This window comes from Protopterus annectens, chromosome 10.part0 (genome assembly GCF_019279795.1).
Source record: "Protopterus annectens isolate FY-2018-M chromosome 10.part0, PAN1.0, whole genome shotgun sequence".
Taxonomy (NCBI): Eukaryota; Metazoa; Chordata; order Ceratodontiformes; family Protopteridae; genus Protopterus; species Protopterus annectens.
In genome coordinates, this window is record NC_056744.1 from 316,934,944 (window position 1) to 316,962,157 (window position 27,214).

Below are 27,214 nucleotides of genomic sequence, written 5' to 3' on the forward strand. Positions count from 1 at the left end.
CAAGGCAGATGAAAGTGTGTGTGAATATATTGCTGAAATGAGCACTTATTTTCATAGTTGGGTGAGTGGATGTCAGATCACCACGTTTGAAGGGCTGGCAGACGGACCTTTTGGTGAGGGAACAAGCCCTTAGCACTTTGCCTGAGGACATGAGGATCTGGTTAGCTGATAGACAATGTACTACTTCAGATGAGTTGGAGAAGAAGGGAGACCTATACTTAGCAAGCATGGCATTTCTGCACAGGAAAGGGACACACAGTGCTGCTCATGGGTCTAAGGGAACCCATGTTGGGCAGCCCTGACTGCCCCAACAGAATCTGCCAGTAACAGGGGGAAGCCACTAGCTCAGGTACACATCCTGGACCTAGGGTTAAATGTTTTTAATGCAACCAATGGGGCCATGTGGCATATAGATGTCCATGAAGGCAAGGTGGGGAGCAAAAGGTAAGGCAGCCAGTAAATGGGAAAGACAAAATGCCAATAGTAGGTTATCTTGAGGCAACAGGGGTACCAAACTACCATCCTGCAGCTGTCCTGACAAGGAATGAGTTTGATAATGCAGTCACATGCAGTCAGACTTGGAGACAAGCATGTGGGTGTGGTAGCCTGGGGGAGAACTTGCAGCCAGGACTGGCGAGGTGGTTACTTCAGAGAGGGAGCTACTCTGTAGCAGTCAGACTGAAGGTGAGCCACAGCTGCTTGTTGGTAATGATGTTCCCTTGGGCAGACCAACTGCAAGGGTAGAGGTAAGAAGTGGTACCCAGACTGACAGTGAATCACTGCTGTCAGCAGATGTCAGACTTCCTGTGGAAGGGGAGCTGGGAAGGATTATAAAGAGAGAGTTGAGACAGGCTCAGCTCTCAGACCCTACATTACAAGGTCTGAGGCAGGTAGCTAGTGAGGCACTTCATTCTCAAGGGAAGGGGGAATCTGTATACTGGGACAAAAGGTTACTGTATAGAGACTGGACCCATGAGGGAGGGCTAGAGGGTGCGATAATACAGCAATTGGTAGTGCCTAGAGCCTGCCATCTGGCACTTCTAGCCATAGCCCATGATATTTACTTTGCAGGTCACATGGGCATAAAACGTACAAAGAGTCGCATTATGCAGAACTTCTATTGGTCTGGAATTTCCAGAGATGTAACAGGGTACTGCAGGACCTCTAAGCAGTGCCAAAACGTAGGCAAGGCAGGAGACAAGGTGAAAGCTCCTCTGATGCCTTTGCCCATGACTGAGGACCCATTTCAGAGGGTAGCTATGGATATTGTGGGTCCTTTGAGTACCCCAAGTTCCACAGGGAAAAAGTACATACTAGTGGTAGTAGACTATGCTACAAGTTACCCTGATGCACTGGTTTTGTCGTCCACTGAGGCAGAAAAGGTGGCAAATGCTTTGTTAGAGATTTTCAGCAGGGTAGGTTCCCAAAAGAAATACTGACTGACAGAGGTGCCAATTTCATGTCAGACCTGCTGGCTTGTCTGTGGAAGTACTGTGGGGTGAAGCACTTAAAGACCACCCCCTACCATCCCCAGACTAATGGTCTTGTTGAGAGGTTAAACTCTACACTGAAGTCCATGCTACAGGCATTTGCAGACCAGTTTAAGAGGGAGTGGGACAAATATTTGCCACGTCTGTTGTTTGCTTACAGAGAGGTTCTCCAGGAATCCATGGGTTTTTCACCCTTTGAGTTGCTGTATAGGCATAGGGTGAGAGGACCTCTAGATTTAATTACAGATGAGTGGGAAGGTGAGTACGAATCTCACAAGCAGTCTGTTGTGGCATATGTCCTAAACCTCAGGACAAGGCTCAGGGAACTCATGGGATTGGCCCAGGAGAACCTGGCAGAAGCCCAACAGCAAAAAACGTCTGGTATGACAGGAATGCTCGAGCTAGAGAATATGCTGTGGGGCAGCAAGTTATGGTTCTTATTCCTATCAGACACAACAAGCTGCAAGCAGCCTGGGATGGACCCTACAAGGTGGTAAGGAAGGTCAGTGATGTTAACTACATGGTAGAACTGCTAGGCAGGGGCACAAATTGTACCATGTTAACATGATGAAACCTTACCATGATAGGGAGGCCCTTGTGCTGAGCATTTGCAGTGGATTGCAGGAAGAGTCTGAGGGAGATCTGGTGACTGATCTCCTCGGTGAGGCTCAGACAGACACCTCAGTGGAAGGGGTAGCAATGTCCCAGCAGCTGTCTCCTACCCAGGTTCGATAAATCAGAGCAGTGTTACAGGAGTTTGGGGAAATGTTCACTGGGAAACCAGGGTGCACCCAACTGGTGCAGCACCAGATGGATACAGGACCCTAAAGGCCCATTAGGCAGACCCCTTATAGGGTGCCCGAGAGAGTCAAGCAGACTCTGAGGGAGAAGATACAGGAAGTGTTGAAATTAGGGGTAATTCAAGAGTCCAACAGTCCCTGGGCCTCCCCAGCCCAGTGTTGTTGGTGCCAAAGAGGATGGCAGCACCAGGTTCTGTGTGGACTACAGCAAATTAAATAGTCATACACATTCAGATGCTTACCCCAGGTCTAGGACAGATGAAGCCATAGAGCAGCTGGGTTGGGCTAAGTATCTTACCACCACTGATCTTACCAAGGGTTACTGGTAGATGCCCTTGACTCACAGTGCTAGAGAGAGGTCAGCCTTTGTGACTGCTTTTGGCTTGTATGAGTTCACAAATATGCCCTTTGGGATGAAAAATGTCCCAGCAACTTTCCAGAGGCTGGCGAATCAAATAAATTCTAGCAGGAGTAGGAGATTTTGCCCTTGCTTACCTAGATGATATTGCTATCTAGAGCCATTCCTGGCAACAGCACCTTCAGCATGTCAGGGATGTGCTGGGCAAGGTTGACCACTAAGCCCAGCAAATGTCATTTCAGGTGGGTATGGCAGAGGTCTCCTACCTGGGACATAGAGTGGGGAGTGGTAAGATCAGGCCAGAACCTGCCGAAGTGGAAGCCATTCAGACATGGCCTGCACCTGTTACCAAAAAGCAAGTGAGGGCATTTTTAGGGACAGCAGAGTACTACAGGAAGTTCACCCCCAGTTATAGTACCAGAGCTGTTCCCCTCACAGACATGACAAGGAAAAACAGGCCAGATAAGGTAGTGTGGACCACAGCATGAAAGCAGGCATTCCAGAAGCTTAAAGCAGCTTTGGGAGGACCCCTTGTGTTAGCCAGTCCAGATTACAGTAAAGAATTTGTTGTACAGGTGGATGCTTCGACCCATGGGGTGGGGTGTTTCTTCAGAGGGAGAAGAGCACCCAGTAGTTCATCTCAGTCATGGGCTCCAACCCAGGGAGGAATGCTATATGCAGCTGTAGAAAAGGAATTTCTAGTCATAGTGTGGGCACTGCAGAAACGTCAGCCTTATCTGTATGGAAGGAAATTCAGTGTAGTTACAGATCACAATCCCCTAACATGGTTACATCGATCCAGCCAGCAAAATGCCAAGTTGCTAAGATGGAGCTTAGGGTTGCACGCATATGAGATATGTCAGTGCAGCACAACAGTGGGATTAACAATGCCAATGCAGATGGGCTCTCAAGGCAGGGAATGGGGTAAGGTATACCCAGATAGACGCAACCCAATCAAGTAATGTTTCTCAAGGGACACTTGAAAAACTAGCTTGAGTTCTGGGGTGGGGGGGGATGTGAAAAATTGAGGGGCTGCCAGCCCAGCCAGATAGAATTTTGTAAATAATTCTATGTCATAGTAAACATTAATATAATCCACAGGCTGGTTTCACAAATGTAAGTAAACTGTATCTGCTAAGCTTCAAAAATGTAACCACGGTGCATCCTGCTGGATGAAAGCTGATAAGTAAAAAATTTTACAACTGTGTGAGATCTCAACCTCGGTGACAGGATGTCTGGACCAGGTAATTCTTTCTATTGCCCTAAGGCAGAGATAATTAATAGGTTTCACAAGTAAAGTATCTTTTATTGCTGTGGCATCCTGGCATGTGCAGATTACAAAGAAATATTAAATTTTAAGTTCTGTGAGCCTGGGAAATTTAAGCAGAAGTGTCAAGAATGATGTAATCTGAAATAACGCAGCAGTAATGTGTATTATCAATTTAAGACTTTCTCAGAGAGAAAGATTTGGCATTCTGTATTTGTGTCTGAACCGGAACACATCAGTTCACCAGCATTCGCTCTGCTCTGCAAGTAAGATATTTAGAACAGTGATTTCTCTTCGAGATAGATAGAAATATTAAGATTAGTCTAGCTGTTTTCGATATTTATGTGAGACTATCCTACAGTGTTGTTTTAAAGTACTTCCTGTGATTTCTGAACTCTCTAATATCACTGTGTTGAGTTAATAAGTATTGTCTTGTGTTTTTTTATTATTAAATATTTTTAAACCTACCTTATAGCCGGGGCAGAAGGGGGCATAGCTAGTGAACCTGTGCCAGCCTTCCCCAGAAGTGTCTGTGTGTTTGTATATAAATCAAATCTCAAAGTGTGTGTGTGTCAGCTACTTGAGCAGGACATGAAGCACTAGTTAGACAGAGAGGGTACTGGAGGGTTTGGCTTGACTACTCGGCTGAGAGCTGATGCCAGTGGGAAGTATTATTGGGGAGAAACCAGCTGACTGTGATCTCTGTGTGCTCTTAAGAGAAATTGTAGTTTACTGTGTGTGTGTGTACTTGTTATCCTCCCAAAGTGGACACCACTCACTGGTGCTAGTGGTGAGGATTAGGGTTCATTGATTACTGGGCCAGTAAACAGGCATCACAGATGTGACAGACAAACAGCCAATCTTTATTTTACCCAAAGTATAAAGTTTGTAAACCACAGGACTGTAATGTGTGAAAATCTCTACATTTTGTCAAGTTAGTAAGCAAGGTCCAAATAAAAAAAATAAATAAAACAAACTAACATATTTATAATAAAAGACTACAACAATTTACTGAAGAAAACAAATAAACAAACAGCAATTACAAATCTAAGAAAATATTTGACAAAATTTGAAGACACATTTTAAAATGGAAGCATTTATATAACAGTAGTAGACCGATATTATTTGTTCTTAGGGGTGAACTAATTGCTACCCTGGAGGGGTGGACGTTTTGGAAATCGTTTTATAGTTTTCAGATGCTGCAATAGATCTTAGCAAAGCTCTGGGGTGTACTGTATCAAAGTCAGGTGGACCAGATTTGATGTCATTCCATAACCAGTACTGAAATGATTCTTTAGATATTACAGAGAGAGATATGACAGAACTCTCGCAGCAACACTTTGTCTTCCAGAACCTGAAAGGAAAGATCTCTCACAGATATCTCATACAACCACACACTTAATCTTGCCTTGCTGTAGTAAGTAACTTAACTAGGGAACAGTAGTTCTTTAGTCAGTCAGGAAGATATAGTGAGATTAGTTAAGTATTGTTTTTCTGCATCTGTGTGCATCTTTCCAACTGTTATTTTTTATATTTCCTGTGTCTGAAATTCTGGTGTATATTGTAACTAGATATTCAGTGTTCTCATGTTTTCTATTTTATTATTTATTATTAAATATTTCTACACCTTTCATTGTGGCTGACCTTTTAGAGAATACTTTTAACATCTTAAGAGTACTTATGCTTATTTTAGTGATGCTGTGGCTGCTCCTAAAAGCCTTGCTGCATTAGTCAAACTCTATAATTTGTATTAGTATTAATTTTACTCACTATAACTTGGTTCCCTTGTAAGAGCCTTAGAGTAGCTGACTGGTGGCAAATTAATTACTTTACAGCCTGGGCAGAGGGGACACAGCTCTGTGTGCGTGTGTGTTGTGTGTGTGTGTGTGTGTGTGTGTGTGTGTGTGTGTGTGTGTGTGTGTGTGTGTGTGTGTGTGTGTGTCAGCTGCATGGAACAGGGACACAGAGCTCCAAAGTGGTCAGTGTTGAGTCTTGTTTGGGACCTGGAGAGAGCCAATCCAGCCCCAGATCTGGGGTGTGCTCCCTGAGTGCTCTTAAGGGAAACTGTGCTGGGTGCAGAGAGCTGCATCTGATAATACTGTGTGTATCCAATTTTGATCTTAGTGGGCCGCCTTTCACCAGTGTCAGTGGTGAGGATTCAGACTCCTTGATTACTGGCCAGGAGTAGGGACTGTTACAATATATATAATTCTAGATCTGGAAAACTAATCTCTCCATCTTCCCAATTCTTATATGATGTTCAAAAGACATCCTAGATTTGATAGGGTACCAAAAGAAATTTCTAAGAATGCTATTAATTCTGTTAACATATTTTTGGAAGGCTGATTTATAAGTTTTGAACAACACAGTATTTGTGGTAAGATTATAATTTTAATTAAAATTGATCTTTCCTCCATAGAAAAACAGAAATTATTCCATTTATTAACATTATAATATATTATAAGCAACTATTTTTTGATAACCCCAGAGCACAAAAACTTTTAGCATAACAATGAAAAGGGTTGTCGCCAAACTTAGGAAACCTATAACAGGAAAAATAACCAGAGATCCTGCAGAGGTTTTAGAGATATTCTGGAAATCTTATGAAAATTCGTATAAAGCAGAGAAATGAGGAAATCAAGAAAGAGTAGAAATGAAAATATTTTTGGAAGACAATTACGCCAACTAACATCTAAGATAGGAGGTGATGAGATAAAAACAGTGATGTTATAATCAATCTGGAAAGTCTCCAAGAACACATGGTATTCCTGTGGAAGTTTGGAAATTAGCAGGGATTAAAGTGTAAAGATCTGGAAGATTTTAACAGCATTTTAAAAAGAGGGGAAGCATCAACATCTTAGAAGAAAATTGGTGACTGTGTCACCTAAAGATGGCAAAGACCCTTCATGTAGACCCATTTCAATTTTAAACCATGATTATAAATTGTGTAAATCTATACTAGCTAAAAGAATGGCAACGGTGTTGCCAAAATTGACAAATATGGATCAGTGTGGTTTTGTGTAGGGGAGGCAAACATTTGACCACATTAACAGATTAGTGATGATCCAGAGGGAAGCAGAATGTAAGAAAGTACCTCTGTTGTTAGTCGGCTTTGATGCAGAGAGAGCATTTGGCAGAATAAGCTGAGATTTTATGAGCAGGGCATTGGAAGCATTTGCATTCCCTGATACAGTAAGGTTAATTAGAAGGATATAAGAAGGATGGATCGCAGGCAAGAATTAAAGTGGGAGGATTCCTCTCAGATAAGCTGTGTTTGAACAGAGGAACCAGGCAGGTGTGTCCTCTACTCCCTTTGTTATCTGCCTTAGATTTAGGGCCAGTGGCAAAGAAAATAATGTTCCCAGAAATAAAAGGATATAACTGGTATACTAATCAAGCGCAATGGATAGGGCATTGGACTTCTAAGAAAAGTTTGCTTTATTTGCAGATATTACTTTGTACCTGATAAATCCAGAAAAGGACATCTCACATTTTGAGACAGTTTCAAGTCTTTTCAGGATATAAAATTAATGAAAATAAAATAAAGGCTATATCCGTAAATTATGTATCCACACACAAACTGATTCAGCAATATTCATGTTTATTGGGACATAAGATGAAGTATTTAGGAATATGGATGCAAAAAATGCTTGTGTTACAGCAACTAATGATATAAGGGGAAGAAACCTAATAAAAGATAACACAAAAATTGAAAAACTGGAAAACTCTTATTTATGGATATGCATAACACTGAAAATGTTTTTAGTCCCTTCAGTATTGTATACGAGTCTGGCATACTTTTATTAACTAGAGGAAAAGTGGTGGACAATAGTTAAGAAAGAATTGAAGGAATTAATCTGAGAGGGGAAAGAGGGTAAGAGTTATGTGGGATAAGTTGATCCTTCTTCGAATAGAACAATGTGGTTTAGGTTTAACTGATTTGAAGGGATATTTTACAGCTACCTGGTTAAGGCTCATATACATAAGACAAGCAGAAGGTTATAATTCAAAGTGGAATAAGATGATGATGAAGCAAGGGAGAAGTTCAAGAAATAGAGAGCGAGTGGGATTTCGGAAGCAGATCTTTAAGGAGAATAACAAACATACAGAATATTATATTTAGGAACTGGCAGAAAATATTCTAAGAAAGTACAGTGGTGTAAAATCTTACCATAACAGTAAATGTCCTTCTCTTCATTGTTGTAGTATACGTTACATAAGGGGGATCTCCTGCCACGGGTAGCCCAACAACCACCATTATACCAAAGCCTTTGGAATTTATAGACATCATATGTCACACATTCACTCCTCATGCAAGGAGTTGGGCATAAAGATGACGAACAGACATACATACCTCAGAGATGAAAAGGCCCAGGAGGAACAAATTGTCCCTTGGGCCTAAGAGGAACATATGTATCCAGAAGCAGAAAAAAGAAATGAATCCCTGGCCAGAAAGACAAAAGAAATATGGCAGAGCAGAAGAGGGAGGAGGGAGGGAGCGAATACCGAAACAGTGAAGAGACAGACATCTACTGTTATGGTAAGATTTTACATAAGTGTACTATGTCCTTCCATATCACTATTGCAGTCTCCTTTACCAAAGGGAGAGTACAAAAGCTCAAGAGGAAACTTGGGAGGAGGAAAGCACAGAAGAGACCTCTAGAAACCCATGCTAGATACCTCTGGCAAAGTCAGCTCTTGCTCTGGAAACATCCAACTTGTAAAGTTTAGTGAAGGTACAGACAAAAGTCCAAGTAGCAGCCTCAAGGATGGCATTGGTATCCAATACTTCTGATAGAATGAGCCTTTACAGAAGCAGAAAGACATTTACCATGAAAGGAATAACAAAAAAAAAAAAAAAAAGGCTTGGAGATCTAGGAGAATATAGTTTGTTTGGAAACAGCAAAACCCAAAGACCTGTGATGAAAAGAAACAAAAAGTTGCTTGGATTTGCGAACGATCTTAGTCTTATCTAAATAATATCTCAGGTGTCTGTGCAAATCCAAGGTGTGAACCTTCTCACTAGCAGACTGCAGAGAAGGTAAAACGACAGATAAATTAACAAATTGATTAAGAGACAACTCATTGGCCACCTTGGGCATAAAAGAAGGATTTGTATAAGGAGACACCCTGTTCCTGTGAAAGCCTTAAGAATGAGGAACAGACATAATAACCTGGAGTTCAGATACTCTCTTAGCTGAAACAAGGGCCAAAAGAAGAACAGTCTTCCAAGTACAACGTTGAAAGGAAGTTGAAGCTCCAGGAGCCACAATCAATTTTTTCAAGAACAAAACCAAGGTCCCAGGGAGGTGGAATAGGTTTCCCGGGAGGCCTGATATGAAGGACGGCTTTAAGAAATTGTCTGACTTGAAACCTAAAGGCTAGAGGTAACAGGGTTTGAGGGGATAACATCGAAGGGAAGGGACCTTTGGAAAGGTGTTGAATTGAGAGATGTCCAAAATGGGTCTCCAGGTGCCTTCTTTCTTGGAAAGCAGGAACATCTTGGAAAAAAAACTGTCCTTTCCTGGGCAGGAGGCAAAACCTGAATGGTGCCCTGAGCAAGAAGGGCCTGAAGCAGTTCTGAAAAATGGAAGCTGTTCCTGAGGAGGTTGAGGCATGCCTAGAAAAGCAGCAAGATTTTTCCGCACTATAAAATATCTTTGGCAGATGATGGTCAAAACACAAGAGTCCTGAGTGACCCTTAACCAACTGAGAATGGACAAGGAAAGATGAAGTGATAAAGGAATCTGGCCGAGGAAAAGAAGAAGCAAACTATCAGAACCTGGTCTGTCTTGAAAATGAGGTTTCTGAGAAGTAGGAGTCTCAGTACACTTAGTAGGGGGTACACACTGGGAACCCTTTTTACCTTTGAGTAGAGGGTGAGACTGTCGGGGAACAAAGGCAGATTTGGTTGGACAATTCCTCTGAAATTTAGGTATAGGAGAAAAAATATGTTTCAGTTTCTGCAAGGCCTTACCTCTGTCCTGGAGGGACTTGAAAAGCTCATCAGCAACAGAGCCAAACCAGTTCTTATTATCAAGTGCGGCATCTAACAATTTAGCTTTACTATGAAAACGAAAGCAAGCATAACATCTCAAAATAGAATAAAATGCAGCAGCCGCATCATAGCTACATTTAATAGAGTGCCGAGCCACTTGAGAAGTAGAACCCAATAAAAAAAGGGCCGAGACCTTCCCTTTGGAATCAGGGAGGTCAGCAAAAGCCTGAGAAGCTCGAGAAAAGAAGGGCTAAAACCTACCTGGTCATATGAATCTGATAATTAACAGCCATAAAAGCCAGAATGGCAGCACTATGGACCTTTTTGCCTGGAAGTTCCATGGCTCTTCCAGCTGTAAATGAAAGCAGTAGTTTAGTAGGTGGTAAAAGTTTAGAAGGTTTGTCAGAAGAGAGAGACAATACAGAAGGATCAGCAGAAGGACATTTGTACAAAAACTTACAATCATGCACCTTGTAAAATCGGTTAGGTTTCTTGGGGGCTGGAGAATGAGAATCTGGGTTAACACAAGCTGCTGAAATGGTATCTAAAAAGGCAGCCAAGACTGAAACAGCAGCTGAGGGTTTCAGATACTCCATCCGGAGGTGTTCATAACATCATTTTGGAAAATCAGAAACCCGAGAACAGTCCCATTTGAAATATTCCACCATGAGAGAAATTGTATCCCCAAAAGAGAGTTCTTCCAAGAGAGAATCAGGAAATATAGAATTGTCTTCCTCAGACCTATAATCCAACGAAGAAGAGTATGCCAATGGCTCTTCCCCAGAATCCAAATCCTCTTCCGAGGACTACTGCTGTCTGGGTCTTTAAACAGGAGTAGATGACTGAGAAGGAGTGGGCAAAGAGACACTTTGAGAAGGTTTTAAGGCCATTAAGGCATTGAGCAACCTCTGGGTAAACTCCTGTCATTCACATTGGGGATCTTTAACAGCAGGGGAAATAGGCTTGGTTTGATGTTTTTTCTTTTGAGGGATGTCCACCCTTAACACCTAAGGAGGGTTGGACCCTTGCCAACACTCGACTAACATAGGAATCCCCTCACAAACTAGAATTTACAGTATCCCCCTCAGTCCCTTAGATGTAATCAGCTGAGGTTCCTTTCTGGAGTGGATGTCTGTAAAGCCTCCAAGGACATGTGAGTAGTCAAAATCATGGTGGCCTCTGATGGAGTCACAGCAGAAGAAATTCAAAATAACTAGACGATCCTCTGGGCTTTTACCAGCCTTGAGAGACGTCCGGTGGAAAAGGGATAGCAGCCAAATTAGACCGAAGTTTTTTGGCCTTTTTCCTGGCAGGATGCTGACCTTTGGGATGGGAAAACTCTACCATACCACCTTGCCCCAAATTAGATGATGGCTCTCTAGGTAAATTGCTAAGAAGGTGAGACAACTGCGTAGGGTCTTAGGGACAAAGCTTTGCAGATGGAATACTGCATTTGGTTGTCGAAGCACCCAAAAAGAGACTACGCTGCTCGTGATGGTCTTTATGGGGAATCTGCCTCCCCTTTCTGGATGACATATAAACACACCAAAAGAAAAATAAAAGGAAAGAAGACGACACCCCACTGGGGAACCTACCTGAAACACTGCTCGGTAACCAGCACAGGAAAAGGAGTGTTCAGATCCACATTCAATGATGGCGACTGGACTGATGGCAAAGTAGTTCTGAGGCATGTACGTCCATATGCCACCTTCATGCCCTACACCTTGGGCAGGGAGCGTACATGTGACAACATCTATAAATTCCAAAGGGTTTGGAATACTGGCTGAATGTTTGGCTACCCCTGCCAGCTGATTGTTTACATAAAGAATACTGCAACAGTGACATGGAGGACCAATACGAGAATAGAAAAAGCTGATTTTGCTAATAGGGATGACTGCAAGTAAGGGTAAAGAAAATTTTGCAGGAGGGGGTTGGAAGTTACTGAAGAAACCTGGCAAAGAAACCAAGTTATTGGGAGTAAATAACTCACGTAGGAAAGGTAATAGAGTGGGATGAGGCTAAGAAGACATTTGGATTGCAGGCTAGAAATGGCCTTCCCTACCAGGACTTGATCTCAGTGTACAGGCAAAGAGAAATGGATAGAGGGATTTTAAGTAAAAAAAAAAAAAAAAAAAACTAAAAAAAAAAAAATCTGCTCTGGTAGAGTTTTTAGTGGAATCTAGTACAGAAACAGCTGTTAATGCAATAATTGGTAGGATATAAAATATTTAACATTATACAATGACTGGCCATTAATATTCAAAAACGGGCACGCTTCGCCCTCATGATTAAACCAAACCAACCATGGGTAAATCTTCAATATACCATACCATATCGTTGGTTATTGCTTAAATAACTGCAAGAACCAATCAGAGGGGGTTAGAAAAGATTGAGAAGAGAAACTGATAAAGCAATTCACAAGGACACAATGGGAAGACATATGCATGGCTCTTAAGTATGCAACCAAGTTCAGAAGGTTTAGGATCTTTGCTTGTAAGTGTTTGCACAGATATTTTTACACTCAAAGCAAACTTCAAAGAATTTTACCTCAGGCAGACAGCAAATTTTGGAGGTGTGATGGAGAAGAAAGTGGTAACTGGCAACATATGTTTTGTGTGATGGAGAAGAAAGTGGTAACTGGCAACATATGTTTTGGGAGTGTAATGACTTGGCAGATTTTAAAAATTCAAAAACAAGGTCCACATTATCCCAGGCACTATAAAGTAAAAAAAAGTTCTTATTAATGAAACACAAGCAGCAACCACAGTAAAATTCAACTAATGTTTATTCATTAAACACTTTCATCCCTGCAGCTTTGAACTTCATCAGAGCAATTACAGGATCAAAGACTATATATATATATAATACAGAATTTAACTGGAATATCAAACAATAATCCAATAAAATAATTAATGTCCACGACAAAGTATAAAACACCCAGACAAAATGTAAAATTGAGTTCACAAAAAATATGTGCTTGAGCATCACACAGTAAAAATATTAACCATATAAATATCTAGTATATAAAATTGTGTATGTAAATGTAAACTGAAGACCATAAGCAAAATATCATAATCTCGCAGCCCTCATTTTTAACACCGGGTGAACAGAAATCTGTTCATTCAGACCAAGGAATATAGTGGCAGCAAAGCTGAATTTGCCATACTGATTCTCAATATTCATAGGTTGGTACTAGGCCATCAGCTCTAGAGCCTATACAAGCCTAGCCATAACAATTCCCACACTATTTACTTCCCTGGACCCCTGTCTAGCAGGGCGACTGACGTGATCCCTGGGGTGAATTTCCTTTGTCCCATCCAATCGTCAAGGTTCCTTTTGAATATTGAATATTCAGTTCTGATCTCCTGCTGCCCACCCATAATACTGAAGTGTATTATTTAAATACCAAACTCAAACTTAGTGAAACACTGACAAACCAGGGAGTGTTTGTACAAAGCATTATTAATATTCTCTTTGATATTGTACAAGGCTTCACATATCCTCTTTGTTAATTTCCTTTCAGTTTTACCCACATAAAAGGACTGATACTGTTTACAAATTGCCATATAAACTAGTCTCTGTTTCACAATTTCCTTCCTCAAAAGTAACTTTGGTACAACAGTGGTTGTTGAAAACAATGAATCACTGGTCAAAAATGAAATTACAGAAACTGCACCTCCCACATTACATAGTCCCTAATGATATCTCTGCCTTATCACTCTTAAAATCGTCTTTATATTTTTGTCTACCTTATAAGCAAAATGTACGCCTTTCTAGGGTTGCCACCTTTCAGTGCTGCTGAAAGTGGACCAAGGACATACCCCTCACACCTCCCATAACCACATAATTTCTTCCCTCTCCCGCACACTTTCCACCCATTTTGCGATGTTACCACCATCATCAGCTGAGTAGGAATGCCCTCTTTTTGCATTCCTACTGTTTTCATTCTGCCAATTTACTATGCTTTTCTGTAAAAAACATTGTAAATCTGCAGATTTAACAAACTCTGATAGTCTGTTTCTTTTTTGAAACACAATATCGGAGTTTGCACAGTGTTTTCTGGATTACTGGACAACTGGTTTAATTTCCTGATGGTCCGGAAAAAAAAAAGGATAGTTGGCAACCCTAGGGCCTTCTCCAATAGTTGAAAAATTTCATCAACCTTTAAAATGGAGCAATTCTTGTTAATAATGTTCTTCACAAGTGGACTAACATTGTTGTATTTAACAGATAAAGAGCTTTGAAAAATGAGTGCTCTACTATGCGGCAAACTTTGTCCCATTAGTGATGTAGGGTTACCTAATAGGGCATATATTTGACTCCCCCCCCCCCCCTTTCTCTACCTATCTCTGCTTGAAAACTACAAACCAAGTCTTTTGGTACCCCCTCTTTGAAAACACAGACCTCATTTTATCAAGTTCTTCCATAAACATATATACCATCTTTTGAAATCATTCTGGTTGCTCTAATAAACTGTCCTTTAACAAGATGTTTCTTACAAAACCAAGGGTGACAGCTATTGCAATGCAAATATGAATTTGAAACTGTACTCTCTTCTGTAGATAGAAGATACTAAGCTGCTTCCTTCAATGGCCAGATTCACTTGTAAATAATGTGCAAATCTGGATGTGTGTTATATGGGTGTGCAGACAAGGACGTGCGTTTATGGGTGTGTAGACGAGGACGTGCGTTTATGGGTGTGCAGACGAGGACGTGCGTTTATGGGTGTGCAGACGAGGACGTGCGTTTATGGGTGTGCAGACGAGGACGTGCGTTTATGGGTGTGCAGACAAGGACGTGCGTTTATGGGTGTGCAGACGAGGACGTGCGTTTATGGGTGTGCAGGCGAACATGTGCGTTTATGGGTGTGCAGGCGAACATGTGCGTTTATGGGTGTGCAGATGAACATGTGCATCTAAGGGTGTGCAGACGAACGTCCGTTTATGGGTGTGCAGATCAGGATGGAGGATGTGTGTTTATGAGTGTGCAGACAAGGATGTGTGTTTACGGCTGTGTTGACGAGGATGTGCATTTACAGGTGTGCAGATGAGGATGTGTATTTATGGGTGTACGGATGTGGATGTGTTTTTATGGGTGTGCGGACGAGGATGTGTGTTTATGGGTGTGTAGACGAGGATGTACGTTTATGGATGTGTGTTCATGGGTGTGCAGATGAGAATGTGTGTTTACGGGTGTGGGGACGAGAATGTGCGTTTACGGGTGTGGGGACGAGGATGTGCGTTTAGGGGTGTGGGGACGAGGATGTGCGTTTAGGGGTGTGGGGACGAGGATGTGCGTTTAGGGGTGTGGGGACGAGGATGTGCGTTTAGGGGTGTGGGGACGAGGATGTGCGTTTAGGGGTGTGGGGACGAGGATGTGCGTTTAGGGGTGTGGGGACGAGGATGTGCGTTTAGAGGTGTGGGGACGAGGATGTGCGTTTAGGGGTGTGGGGACGAGGATGTGCGTTTAGGGGTGTGGGGACGAGGATGTGCGTTTAGGGGTGTGGGGACGAGGATGTGCGTTTAGGGGTGTGGGGACGAGGATGTGCGTTTATGGGTGTGCAGGCGAACATGTGCGTTTATGGGTGTGGGGACGAGGATGTGCGTTTAGGGGTGTGGGGACGAGGATGTGCGTTTAGGGGTGTGGGGACGAGGATGTGCGTTTAGGGGTGTGGGGACGAGGATGTGCGTTTAGGGGTGTGGGGACGAGGATGTGCGTTTAGGGATGTGGGGACGAGGATGTGCGTTTAGGGGTGTGGGGACGAGGATGTGCATTTATGGGTGTGGGGACGAGGATGTGCATTTATGGGTGTGCAGGCGAACATGTGCGTTTATGGGTGTGTAGGCGAACATGTGCATTTATGGGTGTGCAGGCGAACATGTGCGTTTATGGGTGTGCAGACGAACATGTGCGTTTATAGGTGTGCAGACGAACATGTGCGTCTATGGGTGTCCAGACGAACATGTGCGTTTATGGGTGTGCAACTAAGGAGGTGTGTATGGGTGTGCAGATCAGGATGGAGGATGTGCGTTTATGAGTGTGCAGACAAGGATGTGTGTTCATGGCTGTGTTGACGAGGATGTGCATTCACAGGTGTGCGGATGAGGATGTGTATTTATGGGTGTATGGATGTGGATGTGCGTTTATGGGTGTGGGGACGAGGATGCGCGTTTATGGGTGTGGGGACGAGGATGTGCGTTTATGGGTGTGGGGACGAGGATGTGCGTTTATGGGTGTGGGGACGAGGATGTGCGTTTATGGGTGTGGGGACGAGGATGTGCGTTTATGGGTGTGGGGACGAGGATGTGCGTTTATGGGTGTGGGGACGAGGATGTGCGTTTATGGGTGTGGGGACGAGGGTGTGCATTTATGGGTGTGGAGACGAGGGTGTGCGTTTATGGGTGTGGGGATGAGGGGGTGCATTTATGGGTGTGGGGACGGGGATGTGCGTTTATGGATGTAGGGACAAGGATGTGCGTTTATGGGTGTGGAGATGAGGATGTGCAGTTATGGGTGTGCAGATGAGGACGTGTTGTTACGGGTGTGTGGATGAGGATTGAGGATGTGTGTTTATGGGTGTGCAGACGAGGATGTGTGCTTATGGGTGTGCAGATGAGGATGTGTGCTTATGGGTGTCCAGATGAGGATGTGTGCTTATGGGTGTGCAGACGAGGATGTTTGTTTACGGGTGTGTAGACTAGGATATGTGCTTATTGGTGTATATTTATGGGTGTGCAGAAGAGGATGAGTGTTTATGGATGTGAAGAGGAGGATGTGTGTTTATGGGTGTGCTTATGGGTGTAAAGCGGAGGATGTGCGTTTATAGGTGTGCAGATGAGGATGTGCGTTTATAGGTGTACAGATGAGGATGTGCGTTTACAGGTGTGCAGATGAGGATGTGCATTTATGGGTGTGCAGATGAGGATGTGCGTTTATGGGTGTGCAGATGAGGATGTGCGTTTATGGGTGTGCAGACGAGGATGTGTGTTTATGGGTGTGCAAACAAAGATGGAAGATGTGTGTTTATGGCTGTGCCGAAGAGGATGTCCAGTTATCGGTGAGAAAAATGAGGACATGTGGTTATGGGTGTGTAGATGAGGATTGAGGACGTGTGGTTATGGGTGTGTAGTTGAGGATGTGCACTTATGGGTGTGCAGACGAGTATGTGTGCTTATGAGTGTGCAGACGAGGATGTGTGTTTATGGCTATGTAGACAAGGATGTGTGTTTATGGCTGTGTAGACAAGGATGTGTGCTTAGGGGTGTGTATTTATGGGTGTGCAGAGGAGGATGGGCATTTACGAGTGTGCAGAGGAGGATGGGCGTTTACGGGTGTGCGGACCGGGATGGGCGTTTACGGGTGTGCAGATGAGGATGGGCGTTTACGGGTGTGCAGACGAGGATGGGCGTTTACGGGTGTGCAGACGAGGATGTGCGTTTATGGGTGTGCGGACGAGGATGTGCATTCATGGGTGTGCGGACGAGGATGTGCGTTCATGGGTGTGCGGACGAGGATGTGAGTTCATGGGTGTGCGGACGAGGATGTGCGTTCATGGGTGTGCAGACGAGGATGTGCGTTCATGGGTGTGCGGACGAGGATGTGCGTTCATGGGTGTGCAGACGAGGATGCGCATTTATGGGTGTGTAGACGATGATGGGCATTTATGGGTGTGCAGACGAGGATGGGCATTTATGGGTGTGCAGACGAGGATGGGCATTTATGGGTGTGCAGACGAGGATGGACATTTATGGGTGTGCAGACGAGGATGGACATTTATGGGTGTGCAGACGAAGATGTGTGTTCATGGGTGTGCAGACAAGGATTTGCGTTTATGGGTGTGCAGATGAGGATGGCGAATGGGTGTTTATGGGTATGCAGATAAGGATGTGCATTTATGGGTGTGCAGACAAGGATGTACATTTATGGGTGTGCAGACAATGATGTACATTTATGGGTGTGCAGACAAGGATGTGCATTCATGGGTGTGCAGACAAGGATGGGCATTCATGGGTGTGCAGACAAGGATGGGCATTTATGGGTGTGCAAATGAGGATGGGCATTTATGGGTGTGCAGACGAGGATGGGCGTTTATGGGTGTGCAGACGAGGATGGGCGTTTATGGGTGAGCAGACGAGGATGGGCGTTTATGGGTAAAAGCAGCGGAGGATGTGTGTTGATGGGTGTGCAGAGGATGTGTGTTTATGGGTGTGCAGACGAGGATGCACGTTTATGGGTGTACAGACGAGGATGTACATTTATGGGTGTGCAGGCAAGGATGTGCATTCATGGGTGTGCAGACGAGGATGTGCGTCTATGGGTGTGCAGACGAGAAGGGGCGTTTATGGGTGTGTAGATGGGGATGGGCATTTATGGGTGTGCAGACGAGAATTTGCATTTATGGATGTGCAGACGAGGATGGCGAATGTGTGTTTATGGGTATGCAGATAAAGATGTGCATTTATGGGTGTGAAGACAATGATGTGCATTTATGAGTGCGCAGACAAAATGTGGATTTATGAATATGCAGATGAGGATGGAGGATATGTGTTTATGGGTGTGCAGAGGAGGATATGCAGTTATGGGTGAGCAGATGAGGATGTGTGGTTAAGGGTGTGTGGACGAGGATGGAGGATGTGTGTTTATGCGTGTGTAGATGAGGATGTGTGTTTATGGGTGTGTAGACAAGGATGTGTGCTTATGGGTGTGCAGATGAGGCTGGATGTGTGCTTATGGGTGTGCAGATGAGGCTGGATGTGTTTATGGGTGTGCAGAAGAGGATATGTATTTATAGGTTTGTAAACGAGGATGTGTGGTGTGCTTATGGGTGTGTATTTATGGGTGTGCAGATGAGGATGTGTGTTTATGGGTGCGCAGAGGAGAATGTGTGTTTATTGGTGTGTGCTTATAGATGTGCAAACGAGGATGTACACTTATGGTTGTGCAGATGAGGATGTGCATTTATGGGTGTGCAGACTATGATGGGAGTTTTTGGGTGTGCAGACGAGGATGAACGTTTATGGGTGTGCAGACGAGGATGAACGTTTATGGGTGTGCAGACGAGGATGGGAGTTTATGGGTGTGCAGACGAGGATGAGAGTTTATGGGTGTGCAGACGAAGATGGTAGTTTATGGATGTGCAGATGAGGATAAGAGTGTATGGGTGTGCAGACGAGGATGAGTATTTATGGGTGTGCAGACGAGGATGGGTGTTTATAGGTGTCCCGACGAGGATGGGTGTTTATGGGTGCACAGACGAGGATGGGGATTTATGGGTGTGGAGAAGAGGGTTTGTAGACGAGGGTGTGCATTTATGGGTGTGCGTTTATGGGTGTGCAGACGAGGATGTGTGTTTATGGGTGTGCAGACAAGGATGGGCGTTTATGGGTGTGCAGACAAGGATGGGCGTTTATGGGTGTGCAGACAAGGCTGGGCGTTTAGGGGTGTGCAGACGCAGATGTGCATTTATGGGTGTGCAGACGAGGATGTGCATTTATGGGTGTGCAGACGAGGATGTGCATTTATGGGTGTACGGACAAGGATGCGTGTTTACGGGTGTGCAGACAAGGATGTGTGTTTATGGGTGTGCGGACAAGGATGTGTGTTTATGGGTGTGTGGACAAGGGATGTGTGTTTATGGATGTGCGGACAAGGATGTGTGTTTATGGGTGTGCAGATGAGGATATGCTTTTATGGGTGTGTAGACAAGGATCTGTGTTTACGGTTGTGCAGGCAAGAATGTGCGTTTATGGAGCTGTGTTTATGGGTGTGCAGATAAGGATGTGTGTTTATGGGTGTGTGAATGAGGATGTGTGTTTATGGGTATGTAGACGAGGATGTGCATTTATGGGTGTGCGGACGAGGGTGTGCATTTATGGGTGTGCGGACGAGGATGTGCGTTTATGGGTGTGCGGACGAGGATGTGCGTTTATGGGTGTGCGGACGAGGATGTGCGTTTATGGGTGTGCGGACGAGGATGTGCATTTATGGATGTGCAGACGAGGATGTGCATTTATGGATGTGCGGACGAGGATGTGCATTTATGGATGTGCGGATGAGGATGTGCATTTATGGATGTGCAGACGAGGATGTGCATTTATGGATGTGCGGACGAGGATGTGCGTTTATGGGTGTTTGGATGAGGTATGTGATTTTATAGGTGTGCGAATAAGGATGTGCATTTATGGGTGTGTGGATGAAGATGTGCGTGTATGGATGTGGGGACGAGGATGTGCATTTATGGGTGTGTCGAGGATGAGAGTTAATGGGTGTGTCGATGAGGATGAGAGTTAATGGGTGTGTCGACGAGGATGAGAGTTAATGGGTGTGTCGACCAGGATGTGCGTTTATGGGTGTGTCGAGAATGTGCATTTATAGGTGTGTCGACGAGGATGCACGTTTATGGGTGTGCAGATAAGGATGTATGCTTATGGGTGTGGAGACAAGGATGTGCGTTTATGGGTGTGCAGAGGAGAATGTGCAGATATGGGTGAGCAGATGAGGACGTGTGGTTATGGGTGTGTAGATGAGGACTGAGGATGTGTGTTTATGGGTGTGCAGACAAGGATGTGTGCTTATGGGTGTGCAGATGAGGATGTGTGTTTATGGGTGTGCAGACGAGGATGTGTGTTCATGGGTGTGTAGATGAGGATGTGTGCTTATGGGTGTGCATTTTTGGTGCGCAGAAGAGGATGAGTGTTTATGGATAAGCAGAGGAGGATGTGTGTTTATGGGTGTACTTATGGGTGTGTAGAGGAGAAATAGAAGTTATGTTCTTACCATAACGTTCCATGTTAGTTGTCTTCTTCTCGCCTTCTTCTTGCTGGATGGGTTCGGAGCCGACCTCGGCTCCGACTCGGCCACTCTAAAAGCTCGAGAGTTGGTTCCACCGGCTCGAGGCTCCCCTTATATCCCACAATGCTAGGCGAGAGTTACCTCAGATCTCGTTTGTAAGCTAACCCAGCTTATATCAAAAACAGTATAACTGTGAAACAGAATCCACCTCTAACAGCAGGAAGAAAGGGGTGACCTATATCCTGAAATAAGAAATATGCATAATAGCATATGACTAAGAAAGAGGTGGTAGAAAGAGAGGTCACGATCACAACTCCTCTAGGTCTGTCCAGGCCAGGGGGAAGGAGGGTGGGACGCAAGAAGAAGGCGAGAAGAAGACAACTAACATGGAACGTTATGGTAAGAACATAACTTCTATATGTTAAGTTGTCTATCTACTTCATTCTGCTGGATGGGACCGCGTCCCTAGCACCTTGTCCCGGGTGGCCTAACGGAACAGACTCCTGAGAACAGTGGAACCAAAATTAGCTCTATGCCTAGAAGCTAAATCCAACTTATAATGGGAAATAAAAGTGTGAGGAGTAGCCCAAGTAGCCGCTGCACAAATGGTGTCAATAGGCAGTCTGTCTTGGAAGGCTAGGGAAGTAGCCAAAGCTCTGGTGGAATGGGCTTTAGGTTTATTAGGCAGTTTTTGGTGTCTAATCTCATAAACAAGGGTAATCAGAGATGTTAGCCATCTGGATAAAGATACCTTTGAAACTGGAAGTCCCTTTCTGCTTTCCGCATAGGAGACAAACAGCTGATCAGATTTTCTGAATAGTTTGGTCCTGTCCAAGTAGTACCTTAATTGTGATGAACATCCAGGTAGTGTAATTTTTGTTCAGACCTATTTGAATACTCCGGAAAAAGACAGGAGGTCAATGCATTGGTTTAGATTTGATGATGAAACCACCTTAGGCAAAAAGGACGGGTTAGTTCGTAAGGAAACTCTGTCCTTATGGAACACAAGGTAAGGAGAGCGACAACTGAGTGCTTGAAGTTCTGAAATTCTTCTAGCTGATGTGATAGCCACCAGAAAGAGAGTTTTCCATGATAATAACTTTAAGGAACATGAAGCTGCAGGTTCGAAAGGGGAAAGAATCAAAGAAGCAAGAACTAAATTTAGGTCCCAAGGAGAAGGAGGATTTCTTACAGGAGGTCTGAGAAGAAAAACTCCTTTCAAAAAGGCTTTGCAGAGTTTGTGGGACATTAGGGCAGATTCAGAAATACCCACATGGAAATTAGAAATAGCTGCCAATTGAACCTTAAGAGTAGATGGAGATGAACCTGCATGGAAGAGTTCAGCAAGAAAATCAAGGACTAGTTGGATGGAAGCGGTGAAAGGATCTATGTCCTTTCCTTGTGCCCAATATGAGAAGCGTTTCCACTTACTCAAATAAATCTTCGAGTGGAAGATTTATGGGAAGCTATCAAAATATCTCTAACAGAGTGAGATAATTGAGGAAGCCTGGCTACGGTTGGAAGTGGAGGAACCAAGCAGTGAGGTTCAGAGAGGGAGGGAGCGATGAAACTGACCCGACTGATGGATCAAAAGATCTGGAACTAGGTCCAGATTCCACGGTCGCTCAAAAGAAATCGATGTAGAAAGGGGAACCACACTTGTCGAGGCCAGTAAGGAGCAATGAGGATCAATGAGGCCTTCTGAGCGATAGCTTTCTGTATTACTTGAGAGATCAGTGGGAAAGGAGGAAATGCATACAGAAGTCCCCGGGGCCAAAGTTGGACTAGCGCGTCCCTGCTGGGTTGGCCTGGTAAAGGGAATAGAGTGAAGTATTCTCTGCACTTGCTGTTTTGGGGAGTAGCAAAAAGATCGCAGCAAGGCTGACCCCACTTGAGAAATATCTCTCTCACTACAGAGTCTTTCAGAGACCACTCGTGAGGCATGAGAATAGCTCTGCTCAACTTGTCCACAATGTGATTGGACTTCCCGGGGATGTGCGTTGCTATCAGAAAACGCTGAGAAGACATCGCCCATTGCCACAGTCTGAGTGCTTCTCGACACAGGGGGTATGATCTGGTTCCGCCTTGTTTGTTGATGTACCACACTACAGACATATTGTCTGTCTGGATTGCAATTGTTCCCAAGGGAAGAGAGTCTTGAAGGGCTTGCAACGCTAACAGCACTGCTCTCATCTCCACAACATTTATGTGCAAGTGGCATTCGTTTGGTTGCCATGTGCCCTGGACTGTCCTGCCCTGATAATGCCCCCCCCACCCGATCAGGGAGGCATCCGTTGTCAGAGTAGCAACCGGAGGAGGTGGAACAAATGGTCTCCCCAATAGGAGCTGGGGGGAAGACATCCACCACATGAGATGCTTTTTGCACGCTTGCGTGATCATAATGGTGTGAGACATTGGAAGTTCCTGGTATGACCATTGAGAAAAGAGCATCCACTGAAGGATCCGCATGTGGTATCTGGCCAATGGGAGGAGAGGTATGGCCGCTGCCATGATTCCCAACACCTTTAGAACTAACCTGGCTTTGGCTCTGTTGTCGTCGAGAAGAAGTGACACCAATTTTTGAATGTCTGATATCCTTTGGTTCGTTAGTGTTGCAGACATGTTTACAGTATCTAAATTTAGCCTATGTAGGTAATAGTGCGACAAGGCGACAAAACAGACTTTCGCAATTTATTGAGATACCCAGTTTTGACAGGCGAAAAGTGTAATCTCTGGCCATCAGAAGGAGATGCTTGGTGGGAGCTGTGAGGAGCCAGTCGTCCAAATATGGAAACACCTGGAATCCTTGTCGTCTCAGGTGAGAAGCTACCACTGCCATGCATTTGGTAAACACCCGGGGGGCAGTGGTGAGTCCAAAGGGCAGGGCCCTGAATTGAAAATGACTGGTTCCCAGCCTGAAGCGGAGGAATCTTCTGGAGCGTCTGTTCATTTTTATGTGATAGTACGCGTCCTGAAAGTCTATAGAGCACATCCAGTTTCCTTTTCCCAATAGGGGAAGAATGGATTGCAGCGTGACCATCCGAAATCTTGTTTTCTTGACCGATCTGTTCAAGATACTGAGATCCAAAATTGGTCTCCAGTCCCTGTTTTCTTTGGAACTAAAAGAACCTTGAGTAGATTCCGGATCCTTGTTGGTCTGCTGGCACTGGCTGAATAGCTCTTTTGCAAGCAGTTTTGAAATTTCCAAAGCTGCTATATCCCTTTGAGCGGGTGGAACATCTGGAAGGGATTTTTTTGACTGATTTGGAAAACGAAGAAAGGGGATGGAATAACCTTCGGAAATGATGGACTGTACCCATTTGTCTTGTGTCAAGGATAGCCAGGCTTCTGGGTACAGTGACAATCTTCCCCCGACTGCCTCCGAAGATGGGCAGTCGGGCAACACCTCAGGGATGCTGAAAGGGCTTGTCTGGAAAGGCTTCCCGATTGCCCTGGTTCTGCGGACCCCCCCTGCCCCTAGGGCGACGTCTACCATTGTTATTCCCACCTCTGCCTTTGGTAGGAAAATGACTCTGTGCGTCAGGCGAAGTCCCTTGAGATTGTTTACAGAACCACATCTTTCCACCCTTCTGGCCTTTGGGGTAAGGCCTAGAAGGAGTCGAAAAACGGACTCCGACGGCAGAAAGGGTCTTGCCATCAGTCTCGCACCTAGTCAGGGTTTCTTTCACTTGTGGACCAAAAAGAGATGATCCATCAAAAGGGGAGTTCGTGAAAGACGTCTTGAAAGGTTCCGCAAAGTTGCATAGCCGCATCCAGGCGTGCCTACGTAAGGCTACCCTGTTCCTCTTGCTCTGCTCGCTCCATCGGCCGCATAAGAGAGAAGGCGCATGGAGGAGTTGGAAATGGAATTAAGGATAGCTAGCTGCGTGTTCATTTTTTCTTGGAACCCCGCAGCTGTAGGGTCCTTCAACATCTCACTCGCTTCCTTGACCAAGTCCCTTTGAAGACGAGTGAAATGGCACAGGTAATTCAGCGAGCATGGTAAAAGTCGCTGAGGAGAACATCCGCTTCCCGTACCTATCCATGGACCTAGATTCCTTGTTAGGTGGATGGACAGGCACTGAAGGATCAGCCAATTCCTTCTTTGTGGCGGCAGCTACCACCATAGCATCCACAGAAACTCCTTTTGATAAAAATTGCTTGTCTGATGGAGCTGTGATGAATTTGGAGGGTCTCCTGGGAGTGGGGTCCACTGAATCAGGAGCCGTCCATGCCTTTTAGCAACCACCTGCATGAGGGGGTCAAGGGGGACAGCCAGGAGGTGGAAGGACGAGAGCCAAACGCCTCAAGATACACAGATTAGTCCTCTGAAGGGTTGAGGGCTGGCCAATTTCCCCTCTGTTTAAGGATCTCCAGAATGTCTGCAAAAGAGACATCTTCAGAAGGGGCAGGGGAACCCTCAGAATCATCCAGATCTGTGTCCGGCGTGATAGACTCAGGTGAGTCAATGTGCTTCCTCTTGCACTTCCTCTTCCGAGGGGCTCTTCTGCCAAATCAGGAGAGGCCTCGGAAGAGGATGAAATCCCAAAGGGGCTCCTGAGGAGCTGGCTCTCTGCGGTCCGGGATGAGGGAGTGAGTCGACTTACCTGAGGCAGCATAGAGGGAGGGGCTGACGGAGCCGACTGTGGAGTAGAGCCAGGCTCTAACACACTCCGCATGACCTCGAAGCACCCCTGTCAGGCAGAGCCAGAGGTCCCGCTCCGAGGAGCTAAGGACCCCTCGGCACCGATAGTGATGGCTCCGAGGCCGATGTTGGAGCCGAACTCACCAGCGCCGAAGCACCGAGAGGGAGAGGGGGTCGGACAAGGGTCGATGCCACTCACCCCTCGGAGCCGACGAGGGAAGTCCGGCGAGATTCCTCCACAGAAGAAAGCGGAGCGGCGGGCCGAAGACAATTGTCTCGGCTCGGTGACCAGTCTCGGCTCCGACCGACCCGGCTCGAACTCAAAAGAGTCGAAGGAGGAAGAGTTGATGGACGGGGCAGGCACCGACTGATGAGTCGGGCTCTGAAGCATCTGGGCTAGTGCCTCGGACTTAAGTAGTCGACTCACCACCCTCTGAAGGTCATGATCGGAAAGCCTCGATGACCTAGAGGAATGAGACCTTTGGCTCCGTTCAGACAGCAGGGGAGATCCTGGAGCGAATGAACGGAGCCAAGAGAAGGTGACCTAGACCTCTTTCTGGTTGTCGGCTCCGAAGATCTTGTCGGAGCCGACACAGGTACCTCGATAACCTCGGCTCCGGCGGAGCCGAGGCCACAGAAACTGTGGACTGAGTCTTATCGGCTCCAGCGGAGCCGATAAAGGCAAGGTTGAACAACCTGAGGTCTCGGCTCAGAAGCCGGGCGAAGACCTCGATGCCTTAGAGGGCTTCCCTGTTGAAACTGACAGGAATCCTCTGGTTTTAACAAGCCTCTCAAGATTAACTTGTTCTTTCTTTCCTGCAGGACCCTGGGGCTGAAGCCATGGCACACAGCACAGGAGTCCTGCAGGTGCAAAGGCCCCAGACAGTAGACACAAGAAGTGTGAGCGTCTGTCAGAGACATTTTCTGACAGCACGCATCACACTTCTTGAATCCAGAGACCTTTGCTTCCTTTGACATTATCCTAACTGACAGGTGTACACTAACACACACCAAACACACAGTTATACCCTGTCAGAAAAAAATATTAATACTAAAAATAATTAACAAATTTTAGTAAAATGCTAGAAACTACACAAACACACCCTAAAGAAGGGAAGGCCAAAGGCCCAAGGGAAGAACCAGCGGTTCTTTAAAAGAGAAAACGGGAAAAAATAGGGTCGGGGATAAAAAACTATATTCTACGCTAATTTGTGAAGAATTAAGGTTAAAGGGGGAAAAAAAGACTAACTTTTAAGTATAAAAGCTAACACTCACCAGGAACCGGTAGAAGCAACCAACCTCGAAGCTGTAGCGGCAAACGAGATCTGAGGTAACTCTCGCCTAGCATTGTGGGATATAAGGGGAGCCTCGAGCCGGTGGAACCAACTCTCGAGCTTTTAGAGTGGCCAAGTCGGAGCCAAGGTCGGCTCCGAACCCATCCAGCAAGAATGAAGGCGAGACAGACAACTTAACATTGTACGTTTATGGGTGTGCAGACAAGGATGTGCAGTTAAGGGTGTACAGATGAGGATGTGTGTTTATGGGTGTGCAGACAAGAATGGAGGATGTGTGTTTATGGGTGTGCAGAGGAGGATGTGCGGTTATGGGTGAGCAGACGAGGACGTGTGGTTATGGGTGTGTAGAGGAGGATTGAAGACGTGCGTTTATGGGTGTGCAGACGAGGATGTGTGCTTATGGGTGTGCAGACGAGGATGTGTGCTTATGGGTGTGCAGACGAGGATGTGCGCTTATGGGTGTGCAGATGCATATGTGTGTTTATGGGTGTGTAGACGAGGATGTGTGCTTATGGGTGTGTAGACGAGGATGTGTGCTTATGGATGTGCAGACGAGGATGTGTGCTTATG

At 45.2% G+C, this 27,214-nt stretch overlaps 1 protein-coding gene across 1 annotated transcript in view; it reads right to left on the minus strand.

The window, feature by feature from the left end:
* Nucleotides 1-27,214, minus strand: part of CCHR10.PART0H1orf112 (chromosome chr10.part0 C1orf112 homolog) — a 2,885,111-nt gene that overhangs the window by 860,452 nt on the left and 1,997,445 nt on the right. The window contains exon 21 of the mRNA XM_044086752.1: nt 11,509-11,743. Coding sequence (XP_043942687.1) covers nt 11,509-11,743 — 235 coding nt within the window. The remainder of the gene's footprint in view (nt 1-11,508; nt 11,744-27,214) is intronic.